Raw genomic sequence first — 20816 nt, 5'->3', positions numbered from 1 at the left:
TAATGTAAAGTTTTTTTTGTTCAACTTATATAAAAAAATAATTGCTGAATATATCATGAAAATATAAAGTCAATTATCTTGCTATTAATTTATGCAGTATATATTTATTAGGAAACCATGGATTATTACATATACACAAATATGTCAGCATGGTAACGTTCAGTGTTATTGCTTATTTAGATATAATTGAGACTGATCTTCTCTGTATATGTCTGTCTTCATGACTTCGATATGTGTGCATTGTATTCAGTCAAAAGAGAAACAATATGCTTTAAGACAGTATAGATATGCAGATAGTTCTCATCATCAACCTCATCCATTAAAACAATCTTATAAAAGTTGCGTTCTTCTTCAAATGATTTCAAATTTACTAAAGATACATCAAGAGGAGATTTTCCATCTTTATCTTCTATAGTACTATCTGCCTGTCCGTCTACTAATATCTTAGTTACTTGCTCGTGGCGAAATTTGCACGCTAAATACAATGGTGTCTCACCTCTTTTATTGCGTAGATTGAGGTCTGATTTATTCGATGAAAGTATTGTTTTTACCAGTTCATAATCTCCATACCGACATGCCTTGTGTAAAGGCGTTTCTTCTTCATTGTCACGTGCATTCACATCTGCACCATAACCAACAAGTGATTTGACTATCGACTTGCAATTCGAAGATATTTCAAGGAGAAACATATTAAAACGTTTAGTATCTTGTCGAAAGTACATCGAGTTTTGGAATCTCTCGCAAATTACATGAAGGGGGGTTTTACCGGCGATATCACACAATTCAAAGCTTGCTTTATTTTTTAGCAATACTTCAATGATGTCGATATTTGGTTCAATCCTATCGCAGGCGAAATGTAAAGGTGATTTGTTTTGATAGTCTTGCATGTTTACATTTGCTTTGAAACTTATAAGAAATTCACATAAAGAAAACGAACCACTTTGACAGGCGAAATGTAAAGGTGACTTGCTTTGATAGTCTTGCATATTAACATTCGCATTGTTACTTATAAGAAACTCACAAACAGAAAGTAAACAATTTCGACAGGCTAAATGTAAAGGTGATAATCCATCATTGTCAGGTTTGGAGATGTCTAACTTATTTTGAATCAACAGGCTGATAACAGATTTGTGACCTTCATTTTCAGAGGAAGGCTCACAAGTTGCATGAAGCAATGATCGGCCAGTTTCGGAGTATTGACATATATTGATACCTTCAGATAGGAAATATTTAACTGTCTCGATTTTTCCTCCTGCACATGCTAGATACATAGAGTTATTCATCACACTATCAGCTTCTTCAACTAAAAGGAAATCTGTGTTTTTCATGAATTCTTTCACAATATCTGTGCAACCATGAAACGAAGCCTTATACATAGAAAAGCATCTGTCAAAACAACAAATTTCGTCGCTACATCCTTGTAGTAGTAACTGCATAATATCAACTTGGTTACTTGCGCAAGCAGCAATCAAGGGTAAATGTGGTCTTCCATCCCATTCATATATACCTGGATAAACATCGTTATTGCTGTCCAGTAACATTTTCACAATTCCAATATTTTCATTTTGACAAGCTATAAACAGAGGAGATTTGCTGGGTATTGTTTCAAAAATCTCAGCTTTGTTTTCCAGTAACACTCTAACTATATCAGCAAAACTTCCCTCGCATGCCAGACTCAAAGGAGTGTCATTAAATACAGACACGCTGTTTACATCTGCATCGTTTTCAAGCAATAGTTTCACTACATTTAAATGGCCAGCGTCACATGCCATCTGGAGAGGACAATGATTCATCCAAATATCGTACATATTAACGTTAGCTTCATTCTGGAGTAGTAGTCTCACTATATCTATGTTCCCTTGCTCACATGATATGCGTAACGGTGATATATTGTCTTGGTCAAGTTCACAGACATCAACATTATTAGCAAGAAGCAATTGCACAATACTAGTTTTTCCTGCTCTACATGCCATATGTAATGGCGATGATTCGTCTTCATGACACAAAGAAGGGTCAGCGCCATGAATTAATAAAATTTCTACAACATCGTGGAATCCGCCTTCACAAGCTCTATATAAGGCTGATCTACCAAAGCTGTCTAAATGATTGACATTGCATTTCATTTTTATTAGGAATTCAACAATATCAAGGTACCCCTCGGTAGCTGCTTCTATCAACGGGAACGTGATGTCTTCAACTCTATATTCACCACTCGAATCGTCAATATCTGATTCATCCCAAAAATGAACCTCTCCTGGCACCAATTTTAATCCATTGTTATCAATTTGCTTGAAAACATCTTTTAAATCGTCGACATTGTTGTTAAGGAATCTTAGAAGTTTTTCTCGAAACGGTTCGTGAACTAACAGTTTATTATGTAGGGTGCTGTAGATATCCTGTTGTTTCAAATCGTCTACCAGTCTTTTAAGATACTCTTCTTCCATTTCTTCCGAAAGCACAATAACGTCATCGGTGGGATTTGATTCAATCGATTTGAATAGATATCTATCACCAATAAATCTTCCGTTAGCATATCTAATAAAACATTCCTCATATGCATGTCCGCATACAACTGATACAATATCGTATATTTTGTCATGAATAATGCTATAGTTTGTTCCAATTTTCTTCAGAAACGTTCCCAATAATGCCGAAAATGCATTTTCTAAAGATCGTCTTGCACAATCTCGACCTAAATCAATGTTACAATGAAAAGTTATTTCAGTCAGTTTTTTTCTTAATATTATTGGTACCGTTTTCGATCTACATTTACTCCATTCCTCTTTAAATCCTTCTTCAAACAAAATACATAAAATTAAGGCACATAATTGATAGTTTTTATCCGATTCTATCATATATTCAATGTCTTCTTCTATTGTTTCAATCGGTGATGTGAAGAGCAGTTTTAGTTTTTCAAACGACAGGTTTTTGGACATTTTGCAGAGTAGTGGGAAGAAGTCAAAATCACATAAATGATCTATTACATGATTAATTTTTTCGCTTGTTAAATATTTCTTGATCACTAATAATCTTTCGTCTGGAAGAAGACAAAGCGGTTCAGTTTGAAGACCAAAAGCATTTTCTGTAAAAAGTTTTAAGCATTTGAACTGTGAGTCATTAAACACTTGAAGCCTACAGGAAATTAGAAGTTTGGCACTTATGGTTTCTTCTGTTTCGACAGAATTTAATTGGAAGACAGATTTTAACTTTTCAGTGAGGTCTTTCCATATATTTACACAATGTACATCAATTGTTCTTTTACCACATATATCATCAATAACAAAAACCTGATTTCTAATTTTACTCTTATAATGAATTAAATCCGAAGGCGCCGTTACAAATGATAAAGGTATTATATCAAAACACTTCTGACGATGTAACTCTAAAGCAATATGGTGGATGAGAAAGGATTTTCCGGTCCCTGAACTCCCTGTTACAACAGCTATATTACATTTTGAAAGCCACGACATAACATGTTCTGATGCTCTTGTTTCTACAAATGTCTCATCATCTTTTTGCCAGTCTCGAATGACATCTTCATGATCATCTAAAAATTAAATAAAAACGAAACACAGATTAGAATAATGTATATTATGGCTTGTGTGTCTGGCAGTCAATTGGTGTTCCATGTATAAATGTGTTGGACCTTTTTTCGTTAATCTCTGTTTAAAGTAGCAGGTGTTCTGATATTAACACAATTCTTATCATATGTTTTGTTTAATTTAAAGTTCCTGCAATTATACAATCATTTACTACAGTAATTGTTTCTAAAAAATAAATAAAAAAAAGTATGATTTACATAAAAAAAAAAATCGAAAAGCAAACACTATACACAGTTTGAATGTTTAAAAACCGAAGAAGAATATTCAAAAACATCCATCGAATTTACCCCAAAAAAATCAATCTATTGATTAATTACTTGAAATTTTGGTCATGAATCATGGATCATTATAGATTGGAAGTAAATAATCTCCAGGGAACTTATGTTAAATATTGCTGGTGTTCAGTAATAACTTGTGACAAGAATGATAAAACTCAAAACTCTGATGGTATTTATAACCTGATATTTAAGAGTGAATCCCTTACCAAAACCTGTATAACATGTAAAAACTTTAACACACAAGATTGTTTTGTTTGTGAACCTCTAAACCAAGCATTTAGTTTATCAAATTATCAACCAGTGCATTTTAAGCCGAATCTCTTTAATACCCGATCGATTTGAATGCGTGGGGCCTCGGTGGACAAGTGGTCTGGGTAGTTCTACTAGTGTAATCACTAGCAAGTCAATACTGAGAAGGTAAGTTCGAACCCCATTCATGCAGGTTCATTCGACTCCAATCTTAATTTACTAGGATTGCCAGTTTTCCTATCGAAGATCGATGGTTTTCTCCGGGCAATCTGGCTTCCTCCAACAAAATAATCTGACCGTCACTAAAAAGCCAATAATTGGCACTTTTAAGTGGCGTTAAAACACCAACAATCCATTAATTAATTAATCGATCATTTGTATGTGTATGTATGATTGATTTACATTAGACAATAAATTAATTGGAAGCTCTAGATACAAAAGGTGACGTTTGTTTAGATTTATCTTTTACATTTTTCGACAATGAGTTTCATAAGTTACCGTTATGTTATCAAAGTTCACCACACATTCAAATCAAAACACACACAAAATAGGTTCGCATAAAATGTTCATCCAAATCTCTTGTAATTTTTAATAATAAGTGTATAATTTTGGTTCTTCCATTTGGTGTGTTTGTGTTAGGAAATGCTATTGTCAGTTGTATTTAGACTTAATGATGTTTGAGTACTCCCCTGTATTTTTCTGCTGTGTCTTTATTTCTGTAATATTCTGTAATATTCTACTCTTGGTAAGTATTGTTTAACTTTGAAGGTTATTTTCAATTTCTCAGTGTGTGCTGCACCAATAAAAACTGACAGCCAAGAAAAAGGTCAATAGTGCTAAAAGTGGTGTATATCACCTATCATTCAATCAAATTAAATATAAAAATAAAGCTTAATTTCTCATTTTTGCCCATTACATTTCACTGTCTACATTTCAAGGTTACAACATTAAATCACAGTATAATACTGGAACCTTTGATTATTAATCTATATGTTTGTAGTTCAAACCGACATCTAAGTCATTTTTGCTTGAATTTAAAAAGTTACAACTTGACTTAAAAGAGTAAACGTCTTACATTCCAACACTAAAACTCATCTTCTTAAGTTTTTTTAATATCATAACAGAGCAATATGTCCTCTTTGACATATGTATTCAAAACTTGCCAATGTTCAAAAACTGTCTTTCTCTTAGTACGTTTCAAACACACCTTTCAATCTTATGAGATCTAAATTCTACAACTTCTAGTTTTAACAGCATGGATTGGGATAAAACAACATGAACACTATGTCGCATCATAACGCAACAACCTGGCCTCCCAGTAACAACCAACGAGCAATGTGAAACAATTCCCTAACATCGTCTCACTATATTTACCATGTTTTTGCTACTAATTGTTACCCTTAAAGTCGAATGTAGCAGACACACAATATCTGAAAGTGTTGGAATAAGAATTTAATGTTTTTACCCGGTAATTCGTGTATTACCATATTATTATGCGACAAAAAGTGTTTCTTCAGTTTTCTCCATCTTTAATGCGCAACAACATAAGGTGTGAAAGCTAAATAAATAAAATGCTTCACAGTAACAATACCGAAAGAGGCCTAAATGTTCTATGTTATCAAATGTACTTTAACTGATAGGACTAGCACATCCAAACATGACTTCTGTGAATGGACATTCCAAAGTAAAACACTGCCCTCTTAGTTTGTGTCTTTAAACATCATGTATTCACTTATAAGAATAACACTTAATTTTTGAATGCGTTCGTAGTAGTTTTCTCGAAATACCTTCAGCAAGAACATTTAAATCTTAACATTTGAAAGTGTTCCAAAGAACACTTATCCTAATGTTTACCTCTAACATTCCTTGGTATGCCATCCTGCTGAGAAAGTTCAATATCTTTTTTCATACTACTTAATGACTGTTTTAGTTCTCTGATTTCATCCTTCGAACTTTTGATTTTCAGCATTATTTCGTGGATTGTTTGATCAAGAGTTTTGTTTTTTAAATTATCACATTCTAACTGAAATTGATGTCCTCCTACACGACAAATCGCCTGGAATAGATATATAAGAAGATTAAAAGATTAACAAGTAAAGATTTCAATTAAGTTAAACTGTGTATGCACAAAGTCAATTGTAAAGGTTCTACTGAAACAAGTTTAAATAGTTCAGATTTCTAGAATATCCAAGTGAAGAAATGGAATTGAAAACTGATCAATCAGATCTTTCATTCTTAACATCAATTTAAAAGGAGAGAAAAGTGAACTATTAATAATACTTGTCAAAATTGTAAGTTTATATTTTTTCAGTGAGCGATAAGAAAAACGAAAGTTAACGCTATTATTATTGTAATATTAAGTAACTTTCAATCTATATTGACATAGAAAGTAAAACAATTAAACATAACTCAGCGTGTAGCATTCATAAGTATTAGCATAAAAGAGGGACGAAAGATACCAAAGGGACAGTCAAACTCATAAATCTAAAACAAACTGACAACGCCATGGCTAAAAATGAAAAAGACAAACAGAAAAACAATAGTTCAAATAACACAACATAGAAAACTAAAGAATAAACAACACGAACCCCAACAAAAACTAGGGGTGATCTCAGGTGCTCTGGAAGGGTAAGCAGATCCTGCTCCACATGTGGCACCCGTCGTGTTGCTTATGTGATAATAAATCCGGTAAATAGTCTTATTCGGTAGGTTACATTCATGAAAGGGAAGTGGATTGTAGTTCCGACGTAAGGAACATATACGATATCATTTGTGAAACGGTTATTCCATAACGGTCAACCAACTCATAAATGTTTCATGAAAATCTTTTGCAATTTATTGCGACTGTCATACAACTGAGAGGTTTAGCTTGCTATTAAACCAGGTTCTATCCACCATTCTCTACATAAGAAAATGCCTGCACCAAGTCAGGAATATGACAGTTCTTGATGCTTTTATTTGTTTTTGAGAAGGTTATGTCTGAAATCTGCAAAAACAGCCTTGGTAGTAGTTGAATTATCAACAAATTCAACAAATACGTGTTGTCTATCAAATAAAAAGTACTTTTAATAAAATTAGTAATCTATATTTACGATTACCGTTCAAATGAATAAAAGTATCATTTTAATGCAAAGAGCTAGTTTATTAAAATTTTTAACACTAACATATCCATGCAGATAAGTTGTCACACATATTGAAAGATTTCTTTATAATAAACGTTTGAAATACTTTATCGATCAATTTTGAATTTCAATATTAGAAAAAGAGATCGATGATGTTTCCATGGAATTAGTCAATAAATCTACCTTTATCATATGCATTATTTTTTAATTGCTTATTTGCTAAAGCTTTTAAATCAATTGGAAACATTGTATTTCTACCTTTTTATAGTAGGCTAGATGCTTGCAGGAAACTGTATCGCACAATGAAAAATTTTAACTATGGGATCGATAGTCAAGCCTTTTAAATTGCAGGCATATCTATCATTATTTTCAAAATAAACACCATAATCATTAATAATAGTTCTGCTAAGTGCTGCATATACTGTCTCAGTAGTTTCCTATGTGGTTATTTTTGGTAACTCTTTTGTATTTCTCGTTATTGATAGGTTTATCACATACGACTTAATAAATTGTTATCATGCAATAGATTCGAGATATGAAATTATATATTATGTTTTCAAACGCTTTATAAATAAACTCATTATAGATACCATTACTAAATTTTGTATATACGCCAGACGCGCGTTTCGTCTACAAAAGACTAATTACTGACGCTCGAATCCAACTAGTTGAATGGCCAAATAAAGTACGAAGTTGAAGAGCATTGAGGACCAAAATTCCTAAAAGTTTTTGCCAAATACAGCTAAGGTAATCCATGCCTGAGGTAGAACAGCCTTAGTATTTCAAAAAAATCAAATTTTGGAGACAGTTAATTTATAAATATAACCAAATCAATGATAATGCATGTCAGCACTAAAAGGTGCAGACTACTTGGCCTGTGATACCCTTGGGGAAATAAATCTCCACCAGCAGTGGAATCAACCAATTGGTTGTAAATAAACTTATCATAGATATCAGGATTAAAAAAAATTATATACGCGAGACACGCGTTTCGTCTGCAAAAGATAATGCGTTTTGTTTGTCTGTATGCAGTTAGGACTTCTTGTCCATTTTCTTAACGGCTCTACCATGCTTCTCGTTTTTATATAGATTAGACCGTTGGTTTTCCCCTTTGAATTGTTTTACACTAGTAATTTTTGGAGCCCTTTATACCTTAGCCTATAATGGCTTACTTCTATAAATTGTTACTTCGATGGATAGTGTCTCATTGGCAATCATACATGATCCCATATGTATCGACACATATGTCATCTCTGCAATCGATAACTAAAATTGTCATTTGAGCTTTATCGACCAGCAATAGATAGTAATTTAGGTTGGATTGCTCGGTCCGACATCTCTGCTTGATCAGGATCGTTACTATCAGAATCCCTCTGCCTGTACATCACCCCAACCACCACTCCCATGTGTTCTAGTAGACTTTAGTGGCATGACTATCAGAAATAGAAGGAATTGAACTGTATTGATATTGTACCCGATGTTAACGTTTTACTGAGAACGTAGTAAGATCGCGGTATGAACCATTTGTGAACGTAGTATAATCGTGGTAGGAACGTGCTATAATTGCAGTCGAAGCGTGGTAAGACCGTGTTGCGGGATCGTTGTAGAAGCACAATGAGGACGTAGTAGCATCGTGAAAGCAATGAAAATTAACAACATTTTCTTGCCGCTGATACCATGACCTCACCACGATCTGAATTTATTTTAGATCGCGGTGAGCGTGGTACGATCGTAGACAAGTGGGAGTGGGGCTTACGGCATTCGATGGAATTTAAATAAAGTTAACAAAGGACAGAAGACAGATGCCTAGTGATGATATATAAGTACTCTCTGGTTTACCTATACACTTGATGTTTATTATTTTCATATAACATGTATACAAGAAGAGCAATACATACACTAGTGACATCATTCCAGTCAGCAATGAAGGACGCGTGGTCTATTTTGGCATCATCCAGATGAGCTAGTCGATTTCTGTAAAACTTTATTTTAGCCAAATCAGCCCCAAGTGTCGTCTCTGTATATTTTGGTAATCGGTCATATCCACCAGCAGGAGGAGTCATGGAAGTTAGGTGTCGAAGTAATATTATCATCAAAGTGACGTCAAACCTTTTTGAATCAGGAACACCTAAAAATATAAAATTACGTATTAAATAATACAGGATCTATCAGAACCGTTTTTAATCTGATCATTGTATGAAGTTATTATGTGAAGTAAAATGAAAATTCTTCATAAACTGTTTTGTGAATTTTGAGATGCTGATTCCTAAGCGTTGATAAGTAAACGTTTTTGCTAGCAGATATTTGATTATATCTGTATCAATCCTCAAATTGTTTCAGACTTGGGGTATATCATTTATGCAGATCATATATTCGTAAGAGTTCATTAACCAGAACAAATTGTTCGCATTTCAGTGTCACACACAGTGTTTTCTTTTACACATGCATTTCACGCCTTTTTTATTTTTATATTTTCTACGAACATATTAGCAGAGAAAACAAAAGTTCCCGGACTAAGTTATCTTTTTGTTTTGAATCAATTAAACATGGATACGAACGTTTCATCGGTAGTAGTGGATAAATTAATACATACATCCTTCATAGTGGCTATAAGCATTATGTTTAATTATAAATTGTACCAAACATGTCAGTGCTTACCTTGAGATGGAGGAAATAGAAGATCCCATTGTGTCTGATTGATTCTATGGTTTTTTTTTCAGCTTATCTAGATTATAGTATTCCTTCTTCAATGAAGAATATAGACATTCCGGAGCAAATTCATGATCAAACAGGACTCTAACTGCACGTGGAGAAATTCCAGTCAGAAGCAGACTCATTCGCAAATAATTTTCTTCCTCTAGTGACGGTAATGCAGACGCCATTTTGTCCCACTATCTAAATGAAGGATTCCAGTTTTGTCTTGTATAAAGTTACAGATACAGGGCTCTCCTATATACAGAGGATCATCAAAGTCTCTTGCAATACAATTACATCAACTCACTATTACCTAGTTCGGTTATTTTTCTCAGCTCGCTCACACAACTGGTTTAAGAATGATCTTTGTTATGTCTATTGCTATATTTAAATCATGGTATTGACTTTTTCGTTAAATAGTTGAAATGGATATAGTTCTAATTTTATAATTAATGATAATCAATAGAATGAATGTCGTCTCTTTTGCGGTCACTATGATTTTTGCTTTCATGTGAAACATTGCCCATACCATGATAGGAGCCTTTATTTTGCATTTTTGTTTGAGGAATGAAAATTAAATTGGTACCGTATTTAGATTAGATAGTAGGAATTTAAAAAAAAGATAAAATAATATAGGATTGTAATTACTGAAAAAGATAAGAAATCCGCCTACCGTTTGGTTTTGAAATATTTGTACAGAAAAATATGACGTGTCAACAATATAATTTACAGTTAAACAGAACGTCAAATTTTACTAGAAAAAAAACCCGCACGTAATAAATGAGGCAAAATCCCCAGTTTCTGTATAAATGGTTATTTGTTTCACTTAGTTTACTCTTTAGCTTCAAAAATACTTGAATATTGCGAAATAGAAATAGAGAGTAATACTAAAATATATTAGCAAATAATCAGGAATTAAACAACCTAAACAAATCAGTTTTTTTTTAGTGTTAGAAAGTTTAAGAAGGCAATTTATGTTTATGTTATTAGTACCACTGTGTCGATGCCTCTGCAAGTGGACTGATAGTCGTCTCTGAGTGTATCACCAGCCTAGAACCCAGTATTTCGGTCCTTGCATGAAAATATGGATTTTGTGTTATTAAAATTTGCTGTTACAAATTTTGGAAACTATTTAAAACTAAGGAATGTATCTCCCTCATGCAAAGCTTCGATTCCGTGCCCAGCTTTGTTTATACTTTTTTCTTCTTTCTGGTTTATAACTCTTCATGTTTTTAAAAAGCTTTGAATTTTCAAATATTTTGGCCTCGAGCATCACTGTAGAGACATTGATTGTCGACATGCGCATGTGGAACAGAAAAATTGGGACCGTTTATGTTATAACTACCACTGGGTCGTTGCCTCTGCTTGTGGACTGATAGTCCCTAAAGGTATCACCAGCCCAGTAGCCAGTTCTTTGGTACTGGCATGAGCATACGGATTCTGTGTTATTAAAACATGTGATGTTACAAAATTTTGGAAATTATTTTATATTAAGGAATTTATCTCCTTCATGCAAAGCTCTGATTCCTTGTCCAGCTTTAGTAATATTTTTTTTGTTCTTTCCGTTTTATAGCTCATGTTTTTAATAAGCTTAGGATTTCCAAATATTTTGGCCTCGAGCATCACTGTAGAGACATTTGTTGTCGAAATGCGCATCTGGTGCAGAAATATTGGTACCGTTTATGTTATTACTACCTCATTAAAATTTGCTGTTACAAATTTTAGGAAATCATTTAAAATTAAGGAATGTTTCTCCCGCATTCACAATTCTGATTCCTTGCCCAGTTTTGGTCAACTTTTTTTGTTCTTTTTGGTGTATAGCTCTTCATTTTGTTAATAAGCTTTGGATATTCAAATATTTTGGCCTCGAGCATCACTGAAGAGACATTGATTGTCGAAATGCGAATCTGGTGCAGAACAATTTGTACCGTTTATGTGATTACTACCACTGGGTCGATGCCTCTGCTGGTGGACTGATAGTCCGCGAGGGTATTACCAGCCCAGTAGCCAGTATTTTGGGACTTGCATGACAATACGGATTTTGTGTTATTAAAATTTGCTGTTACAAAATTTTAGAAATTATTTAAAATTAGGAACGTATCTACCAAAATACAAAAGGTCTGATCCCTTGTCCAGCTTTGGTCATACTTTTTTTGGTTCTGTTTGGTTTATAGCACTTTATGTGTTTAATAAGCATTGGATTTTCCCCGAACATCCCTGAAGAGACATTGATTGTCGAAATGCGCATCTGGTACAGAAAAATTGATACCGTAAATGTTATTCATCGCACAATATAAAAAAACTCTATTTTTGTTGAATTTTTATATATGTCATGATCTGTTTGTAAAAGCACCTTCCTAAATAATCTGATAAGTTTGCCTTGCTGATTTCGACACCAGTCCATTTCATTCTTATGTATCGCTTCTCACACTGGTGTTTCCACATGCAAATCAAAAAACGTAATTTCACCCAATTCACCCTAGATGCTTGTTTTTCCGGTTAAGAAAAGGCTATAACCCTACTTGTATGACTTTTACACTGTGTCTTTCTAGATAAGCAATCTATCCTACTGTTGTCTGCATTGGGTCGGTCGTACTTACTTGAGTTCGATTCCAACTGACGTGAAATAAATATTACAAAAGTGAAAGATACGCTTAAGATAATTTCAGATGTGAACACAAATCAATCAATTTGCCATTTCAAACTTAATTATATAAAGAAAACAACGAGAATACTTGAAAATAACTAAATTTATTTCAGCGACCAGTGCATGCTGTTTGAGAATTTTTGATGCAATAAAATAAACGCCACGCATAGTTACACTGTTGTTACAAAAATTACTTAAAAATATATGAGATGTCGAATTATTTCGAACAAAAAAAACAACACCAAAAAACCATACCAATTCAAAAACACCATTCATGAATATATATATGTATATTTAAACAAGTCAACATTGAAAACTACGTTCAAACCTATGATTGTGTTGGAAAAAAACCGCAATATATATATAAGAAGTACCCGATGATCATGTCTGGACTTTAATCTACGTGCGATTCAAAATCAGTGAATAAAATAATGAGCACATACCACTCAACAACGTCGATCATCTGTATGACCTCCGCGGAAAAGCAGAGAACACCTTATTGACATATAAGATTTAAGACTGATTTCTGTACTCGACGCTGTTAACATTAACGGTACCTTATTTCCAGCACCAGATGTACATTTTGATAATTAATGTCTCTTCGGTAATTTTAAAATCCTCTACCTACATTTTGGCTTCATGAAGACATGAAATATCAATTTGTCGAAATGCGCATCAGGTGCAGTAAAATTGGTATGAACGACAGCGGACGCCAAGTGGACGTGGAAAAGAGAGCTGAAAACTAGGTTTAATCTATCCTTCTTTACATAAGGAAATGCCTGTCCCAATTCAGGAATATGATAGTTGTTTTTCTTTCGATTGATGTGCTTGAGTTTTGGATTTTGCCATTTGATAAAGGGACTAAACTACAGAGTAAAATGTAAAATAAACAAGAAAATACCTAACTCCAAGGAAAATTCATTTTCAAATCGAAAAGTCCCTTTATGCAATGGCAAAGTCCAAAACTCAAGCACATCAAACGAATGAAAAACAGCTGTCATATACTTGAATTGGGACAGGCATTTCCTAATGTAAAGAATGATAGATTAAACCTGGTTTTTAGCTCACTGTTCAGTGAGCTTTTGCCATCACTTGGCGTCCGCTGTCGTACTTCTTCCAGTGTTAACTAGTGCACATTTTTGTTTAGGATCCAACTGAAGCCCGACTCCAGGTGCAGATTTTTTCGCTGTGATGAAGACCCATTGTTGGTATTGCGCTGTTTTCTGTTATTTGGTAATGTTGTTGAATCTTTGACACATTCCCCATTTCTATTCTCAGTTTTATCTTAGTTTTAAATAATAGTCATCAAAAATATATTTCATTCAATAAATTCACGAATCTATTCATGAACATATAAATATTTCGATCTAAACATATAACCAGATGCTCCGCAGGGCGCAGCTTTATACGACCGCAGAGGTGAACCCTGAACGGTTGGGGCAAGTATGGACACAACACTCAAGCTGGATTCAGCTCTAAATTGTGATTGTGATTAAATAGTTGACACAGCATAGGTTTCTGACACAGAATGAATGTAGTCTAATGAACTTAAAATATTTTTTTTGCCTTTGAGCAATTTACTATGCTGTTGAATATTAATCCTCTCAAAAAAATGTTTGAAGAAATTTTCTTTTTATTCATGAAAGCTGAAATGAGAAAAATTTGACCCCCCGTTTTTTTCACATCTTCCTTTCCCTTTTTACAAAACTGATCTCAATTCAAATTTCTAATGGAGTTTGCAACAATAACTACTCATTTAAATACATCATAAAATATTAAAATGTAAAATAAAGTGCTTGTTATCACTGAATGGTAAAGATTGTTTTAATTTATTAGTTGGTAGTAAAAGTGAATATACATTGTATATTGTATAAAACAATGATTTAAGTTGATTCAACTACTATTCTGAACAAAGAAAGATAACTCCAATTGAAAATTTCTTGCTATTGCACAATATTGTGCAATTAGATATTTCTTGTAATTGTGCAATACTGTGCAATTGAAAATATTTGCTATTGCACAATACTGTGCAATTGAAGAATTTTTGCTATTGTGCAATACTGTGCAATTGAAAATTTCTTGCTATTGGACAATACTGTGCAATTGAAGATTTCTTGCTATTGCTGAATACTGTGCAATTGAAAATTTCTTGCTATTGCACAATACCTAATATAATAATTTTGGATCCTGATTTGAACCAACTTGAAAACTGGGCCCATTATCAAAAATCTAAGTACATGTTTAGATTCAGCATATCAAAAAAAGCCCAAGAATTCAATTTTTGTTAAAATCAAACTTCAGTTTGAAATTTGAAAACAGGACCAAAAAAATAAGAATCTACATACACAGTTAGATTTGGCATATCAAAGAAAACCAATTAATCAATTTTTGATGAAATCAAACAAAGTTTAATTTTTGACCCCGATTTGGACCAACTTGAAAACTGGGCAAATAATAAAAAATCTAGGTACATTTTTAGATTCAGCATATCAAAGAACCCCAAGGATTCATTTTTTGTTAAAATCAAACTAAGTTTAATTTTGGACCCTTTGGACTTTAATGTAGACCAATTTGAAAACGGGACCAAACATTAAGAATCTTCATTCACAGTAAGGTTCGGCATATCAAAGAATCCCAATAATTTAATTTTTGATGAAATCAAACAAATTTTAATTTTGGACCCTTTGGGCCCCAACATTGTTAATAAAACTTCTCTACGAAACGTGTTATCGAAAGGTCCGAAATATCGTGAGCCTAAAGTCATCAATTGGAAATACAACTTTAAAATTTTGATGGATTCAGTCGAGGATTATGCCAGGCAATGGGCTTACCGCGAGAAGGAAGACGTAGACACTCTATCCGAATGGATAAAGGCAGTGAGGTCCTTATTACAAATCAGAATTAAGAAACTGAATGGGCCATCAATGCCCATGCTACGTCAATCTTTAAAGACCCAAATGTTGCTAAACACCTATCCGACCTCCATGATAAATATGTTGTTGTCCCCGCAGACAAAGCCCCAAATAACATCGTTTTTGTCTGTAAAAGTCATTACATTAATTGCTTGATAAACGAATTAGGTATAGACAATTCACTTGGAAACTCAACATATACCCTCACGACACTTACCAAAGAGGAAATCCTGGATAATCATAGGTCTGTTCTTTGTTCCTTTGGTATTTCAACCAAAGATGAAGAACTGGATCTTCCATCACTGTATTGGATACCTAAACTACATAAGTGTCCTTACAAACAGCGGTATATTGCTGGGTCTTCCAAGTGCTCCACAAAACCTCTTTCTAAATTATTAACATCCATTTTATTAGCAATCAGAGACGGGCTTCAAAGTTATTGCGAAACTGCCTATTCTAGAGGTGGCGTGAATCAGATGTGGATACTTAAAAATTACAAAGATCTTTTAGAGTACATACAATCTAACTCTCTTTCATCTTGTAACAGTATTTAAACATTTGACTTCTCTACTCTTTACACAAGTATTCCACATTCCAAACTTAAAGACAAATTAAAAGAGTTGGTATTACTTTGCTTCATAAAAAATAATGGCCAACGTAGATAAAAGTATCTTGTCTTAGGGAGGGATACATCCTACTTTGTAAAGAATCACTCTGATTCAAACAAAAAATTCTCTGAAACCGATATTATCAAGATGCTTGATTTCTTGATTGACAACATATTTGTTACGTTCGGAGGACGTGTTTTTCAACAGACTGTCGGCATCCCAATGGGAACAAACTGTGCCCCTCTACTTGCTGACTTGTTTCTTTATTATTATGAGGCTGACTTCATGCAGGAACTTCTTAGGAAGAAAGATAAGAAGTTAGCAATATCCTTTAACTCTACTTTCCGCTATATAGATGACGTTCTTTCACTAAACAATTCAAAATTTGGTGACTGTGGAATGCATCTATCCCATCGAATTGGAGATAAAGGATACTACAGACACAGTTAAGTCAGCTTCATATCTTGACTTACATCTAGAAATTGACAATGAGGGTCGGTTGAAGACAAAACTTTACGACAAAAGAGATGATTTCAGCTTTCCAATTGTGAACTTTCCATTTCTAAGTAGCAACATTCCAGCAGCACCTGCATACGGGGTATATATCTCTCAATTGATACGATATTCCCGTGCTTGCATTTCCTATCATGATTTTCTTCATAGAGGGTTACTGCTCACAAGGAAGCTATTAAATCAAGAGTTCCAAATGGTGAAGTTGAAATCATCCCTTCGTAAATTTTACGGACGCCATCACGAGTTGGTTGACCGTTATGGAATAACCATTCACAAATGATATCGGATATGTTCCTTACGTCGTAACTACAATCCCCTTCCCTTTCATGAATTTGACCTACCGAATTAGACTATTTACCGGATTTGTAATCACATAAGCAACACGACGGGTGCCGCATGTGGAGCAGGATCTGCTTACCCTTTTGGAGCACCTGAGATCATCCCTAGTTTTTGGTGGGGTTCGTGTTGTTTATTCTTTAGTTTTCTATGTTGTGTCATGTGTACTATTGTTTTTCTGTTTGTCTTTTTCATTTTTAGCCATGGCGTTGTCAGTTTGTTTTAGATTTATGAGTTTGACTGTCCCTTTGGTATCTTTTGTCCCTCTTTTATTCATAAACTGTTGGGACCAAAACTCCCAAAATCAAACCCAACCTTCCTTTTTATGGTCATAAACCTTGTGTTTAAATTTCATAGATTTCTATATACTTATACTACAGTTATGGTGTGAAAACCAAGAATAATGCTTATTTGGGCCCCGTGTTAACCCCTAATTCCTAAACTGTTGTGACCTCAACTCCCAAAATCAATCCAAACCTTCCTTTTGTGGTCATAAACCTTGTGTTTAAATTTCATTGATTCCTATTTACTTATACAAAAGTTATGGTGTGAAAACCAAGAATAATGCTTATTTGAGCCCCTTTTTTTGCCCCTTATTCCTAAACTGTTGGGACCTCAACTCCCAAAATCAATCCCAACCTTCCTTTTGTGGTCATAAACCTTGTGTTTAAATTTCATTGATTTTTATTTACTTATACTAAAGTTATTGTGTGAAAACCAAGAATAATGCTTATTTTGGCCCTTTTTTGGACCCTAATTCCTAAACTGTTGGAACCAAAACACCCACCATCAATCCCAACCTTTCTTTTGTGGGTCAAAATTTCTATTTACTTTCACTAAAGTTATAGTACGAAAACCCAGAAAATGCTTATTTGGGCCTTTTTTGGCCCCTAATTCCTAAAATGTTGGGACCAAAAATACCAAAATCAATCTCAACCTTCCTTTTGTGGTCATAAACCTTGTGTTAAAATTTCATAGGTTTCTATTCACCTTTACTAACGTTAGAGTGCGAAAACTAAAAGTATTCGGACAACGACGACGACGCCAACGTGATACCAATATACGTCCAAATTTTTTTTAATTTTTGCGGTTGTATAAAAACAACTTCGTTTTCAACCGGTATCTGAAATAAAACATGGAAGAACGTGTAGGGCGCGAATGTGTAAGGTGCAAATATATGTTGGGAGTGAACGACCCGAAACCTATACACTGCTTTTTGTGATAGGTTGGACTGTCTGGTTCACCGTGTCTATAGTGCTTTGATTTTTTGGCCAAACCAATAAGATCAAGATCATTTATTTATAGTTATTTTACATAAGGGCGATAGAACTCATCAACAATTTATACAATTTATACATATATATATATATACAACCAGAAAACACTACTTTTAAAAATAGTGCTAGAATAACCACATAAAAAACAACACAATCACAATGGTATTATGACATGTTAAATTTGTAAATCTGAATTTTTCTAGATATATATGACGTCACTAAATCTGGATAAGAACTTCTACATACACGTTTGGGATGATTGAATACAAGAAGAGACATATTACGCATGAAATCAGATTATCAAAGTAGTTACAAAACCTTATCTGACAATATTGTAGAATGTATCAACATTCACATGTTCACATGTTACCAATAGAAATAGCTGAGAAATGAATAAACAAATAAGTTGAAGAAAATGAATAACTATACAAATATTGATATTGGTGATGAAATGAAAATTACATTTTTAGAACTGACAATTAGTAATGATATTTTAATTTACTAATTCGATTCCTCTAAACTAACAAAAAAAAAACCATGCAACACAGAAAAAACAACTATTAGAAGATTCAGGACATATCATTGTACACGCCATTGTGTGTTTCATTCACAAAAGAATAATCAGTGACACTTGATTTAAAACTTATAAAGGCCATATCAGGCTCACTTTTTAAGAAAATTTAGGTAAAGCACCAACAAACAAATTAAGAAATAATTCCTTCATGTCATGATTTACGCTCATTTTACGCTAACGCAAAGTGGAAAAGGATTAATATAAGTTGCAAAACTTGTTTCTCAATCCACTATAAATAAATATGTTTAAACTAAACTAACAGCGAGGTGTAAAATATGGTCAAATATAATGTCTACCCATGTTAAAATGAACATAGAGCATGACATGAAGAAATTATTTCGATTCTAATAGCACAAGTACAGTCTTTTTATAGGTCGAAGCGTACGAATAAACTCATCATAGATACCAGGATTGAAATTTCATATTTACACCAGACGCACGTTTCGTCTACAAAAGACTCATCAGTGACGCTCGAATAAAAAAATATTAAAAAGACCAAATAAAGTTCGAAGTTGAAGAGCATTGAGGACCAAAAATTCCTAAAAGTTTTGCCAAATACAGCTAAGGTAATCTATTCCTGAGGTAGTAAAGCCTTAGTATTTTAACAATGAGGGTCGGTTGAAGACGAAACTTTACGACAAAAGAGATGATTTCAGCTTTCCAAACGGAACTTTTCATTTCTAAGTAGCAACATTCCAGCAGCACCTACATACGAAGAATATATCTCCCAATTGATACGATATTCCCGTGCTTGCATTTCCTATCATAATTTTTTTGATAGAGGGTTACTACTCACAAGGAAGCTATTAAACCAAGAGTTCCAAATGGTGAAGTTGAAATCATCCCTTCGTAAATTTTACGGACGCAATCACGAGTTGGTTGACCGTTATGGAATAACCGTTTCACAAATGATATCGGATATGTTCCTTACGTCGTAACTACAATCCCCTTCCCTTTCATGAATTTGACCTACCGAATTAGACTATTTAAAATTGAGAATGGAAATTGGGAATGTGTCAAAGAGACAACAACCCGACCAAATAAAAAAACCAACAACAGAAGGTCACCAACAGGTCTTCAATGTAGCGAGAAAATCCCGCACCCGGAGGCGTCCTTCAGCTTGCCCCTAAACAAATATATACTAGTTCAGTGATAATGAACGCCATACTAATTTCCAAATTGTACACAAGAAACTAAAATTAAAATAATACAAGACTAACAAAGGCCAGAGGCTTTACCTGATTTGTAATCACATAAGCAACACGACGGGTGTCGCATGTGGAGCAGGATCTGTTTACCCTTCCGGAGCACATGAGATCACTCCTAGTTTTTGGTTCGTGTTGTTTATTCTTTAGTTTTCTATGTTGTGTCATGTGTACTTTTGTTTTTATGTTTGTCTTTTTCATTTTTAGCCATGGCGTTGTCAGTTTGTTTTAAATGTACGAGTTTGACTGTCCCTTTGGTATTTTTCGACACTCTTTTTTTAATCTATATTTATGAACATATCAATGATAACTCAAGTCAACTAAAAAGTACTGACTACTGGGCTGGACAAAAATATATTAAAAATGTTTGACTGTTCCCGTTTTCTCCCCGTGGAGTCTGTTAATTAAGTTTTAAACTGAAGGCAGGGCAAATATATGTTGTTTGATAAAAAATATATAATAAAATTTTATGTTAGCTGCTAAAATGCATAAATTTCATTTGGATAATAATGAAAATAACGAGAATATTAACAGTAAGTTTCTGCACATGTGTCAAACATATTTTGTGTTAATTAGAACACGGCTCTGCTTACAAAGCGTAATAAGGATGTCACATAATAATGGTGTAGAGGCATTTGCTTGGGTAGCTGAGGTCTCCAAATGTTTTCAAATATTTGAAAAATATAATATCATCAATCAATTATCACTGATCTGTTTAGATTTAAAATCCTGTTTTTCTGATGGATGATAGAGAACAGATGCATTATGTCAAAATTCATAGTAAATATCATGTCATGTA

At 33.7% G+C, this 20816-nt stretch overlaps 1 protein-coding gene and 1 long non-coding RNA gene across 2 annotated transcripts; both read right to left on the bottom strand.

Annotated features, from left to right (window-relative positions):
- Positions 1-218: 218 nt before the first annotated feature.
- Positions 219-6038, bottom strand: LOC134699559 (ankyrin repeat domain-containing protein 50-like). Its single transcript, XM_063561147.1, has 2 exons — positions 5984-6038; positions 219-3547 (listed from the first exon to the last, which is right to left on the bottom strand). Exons 1-2 carry the CDS (start codon positions 6036-6038, stop codon positions 219-221), a joined length of 3384 nt encoding a protein of 1127 aa, XP_063417217.1.
- Positions 6039-6063: 25 nt separating this feature from the next.
- On the bottom strand, positions 6064-10320 carry LOC134699482 (uncharacterized). Its single transcript, XR_010103610.1, has 3 exons — positions 9910-10320; positions 9150-9379; positions 6064-6185 (listed from the first exon to the last, which is right to left on the bottom strand). It is a non-coding gene; the product is annotated as an uncharacterized LOC134699482 (long non-coding RNA).
- Positions 10321-20816: the final 10496 nt, after the last annotated feature.

Source organism: Mytilus trossulus, unplaced genomic scaffold, assembly GCF_036588685.1.
Source record: "Mytilus trossulus isolate FHL-02 unplaced genomic scaffold, PNRI_Mtr1.1.1.hap1 h1tg000070l__unscaffolded, whole genome shotgun sequence".
In the NCBI taxonomy this organism is placed as follows: Eukaryota; Metazoa; Mollusca; class Bivalvia; order Mytilida; family Mytilidae; genus Mytilus; species Mytilus trossulus.
The sequence above is the reverse complement of the archived record's forward strand: the minus strand, read 5'-3'. Positions and strand labels throughout refer to the sequence as shown.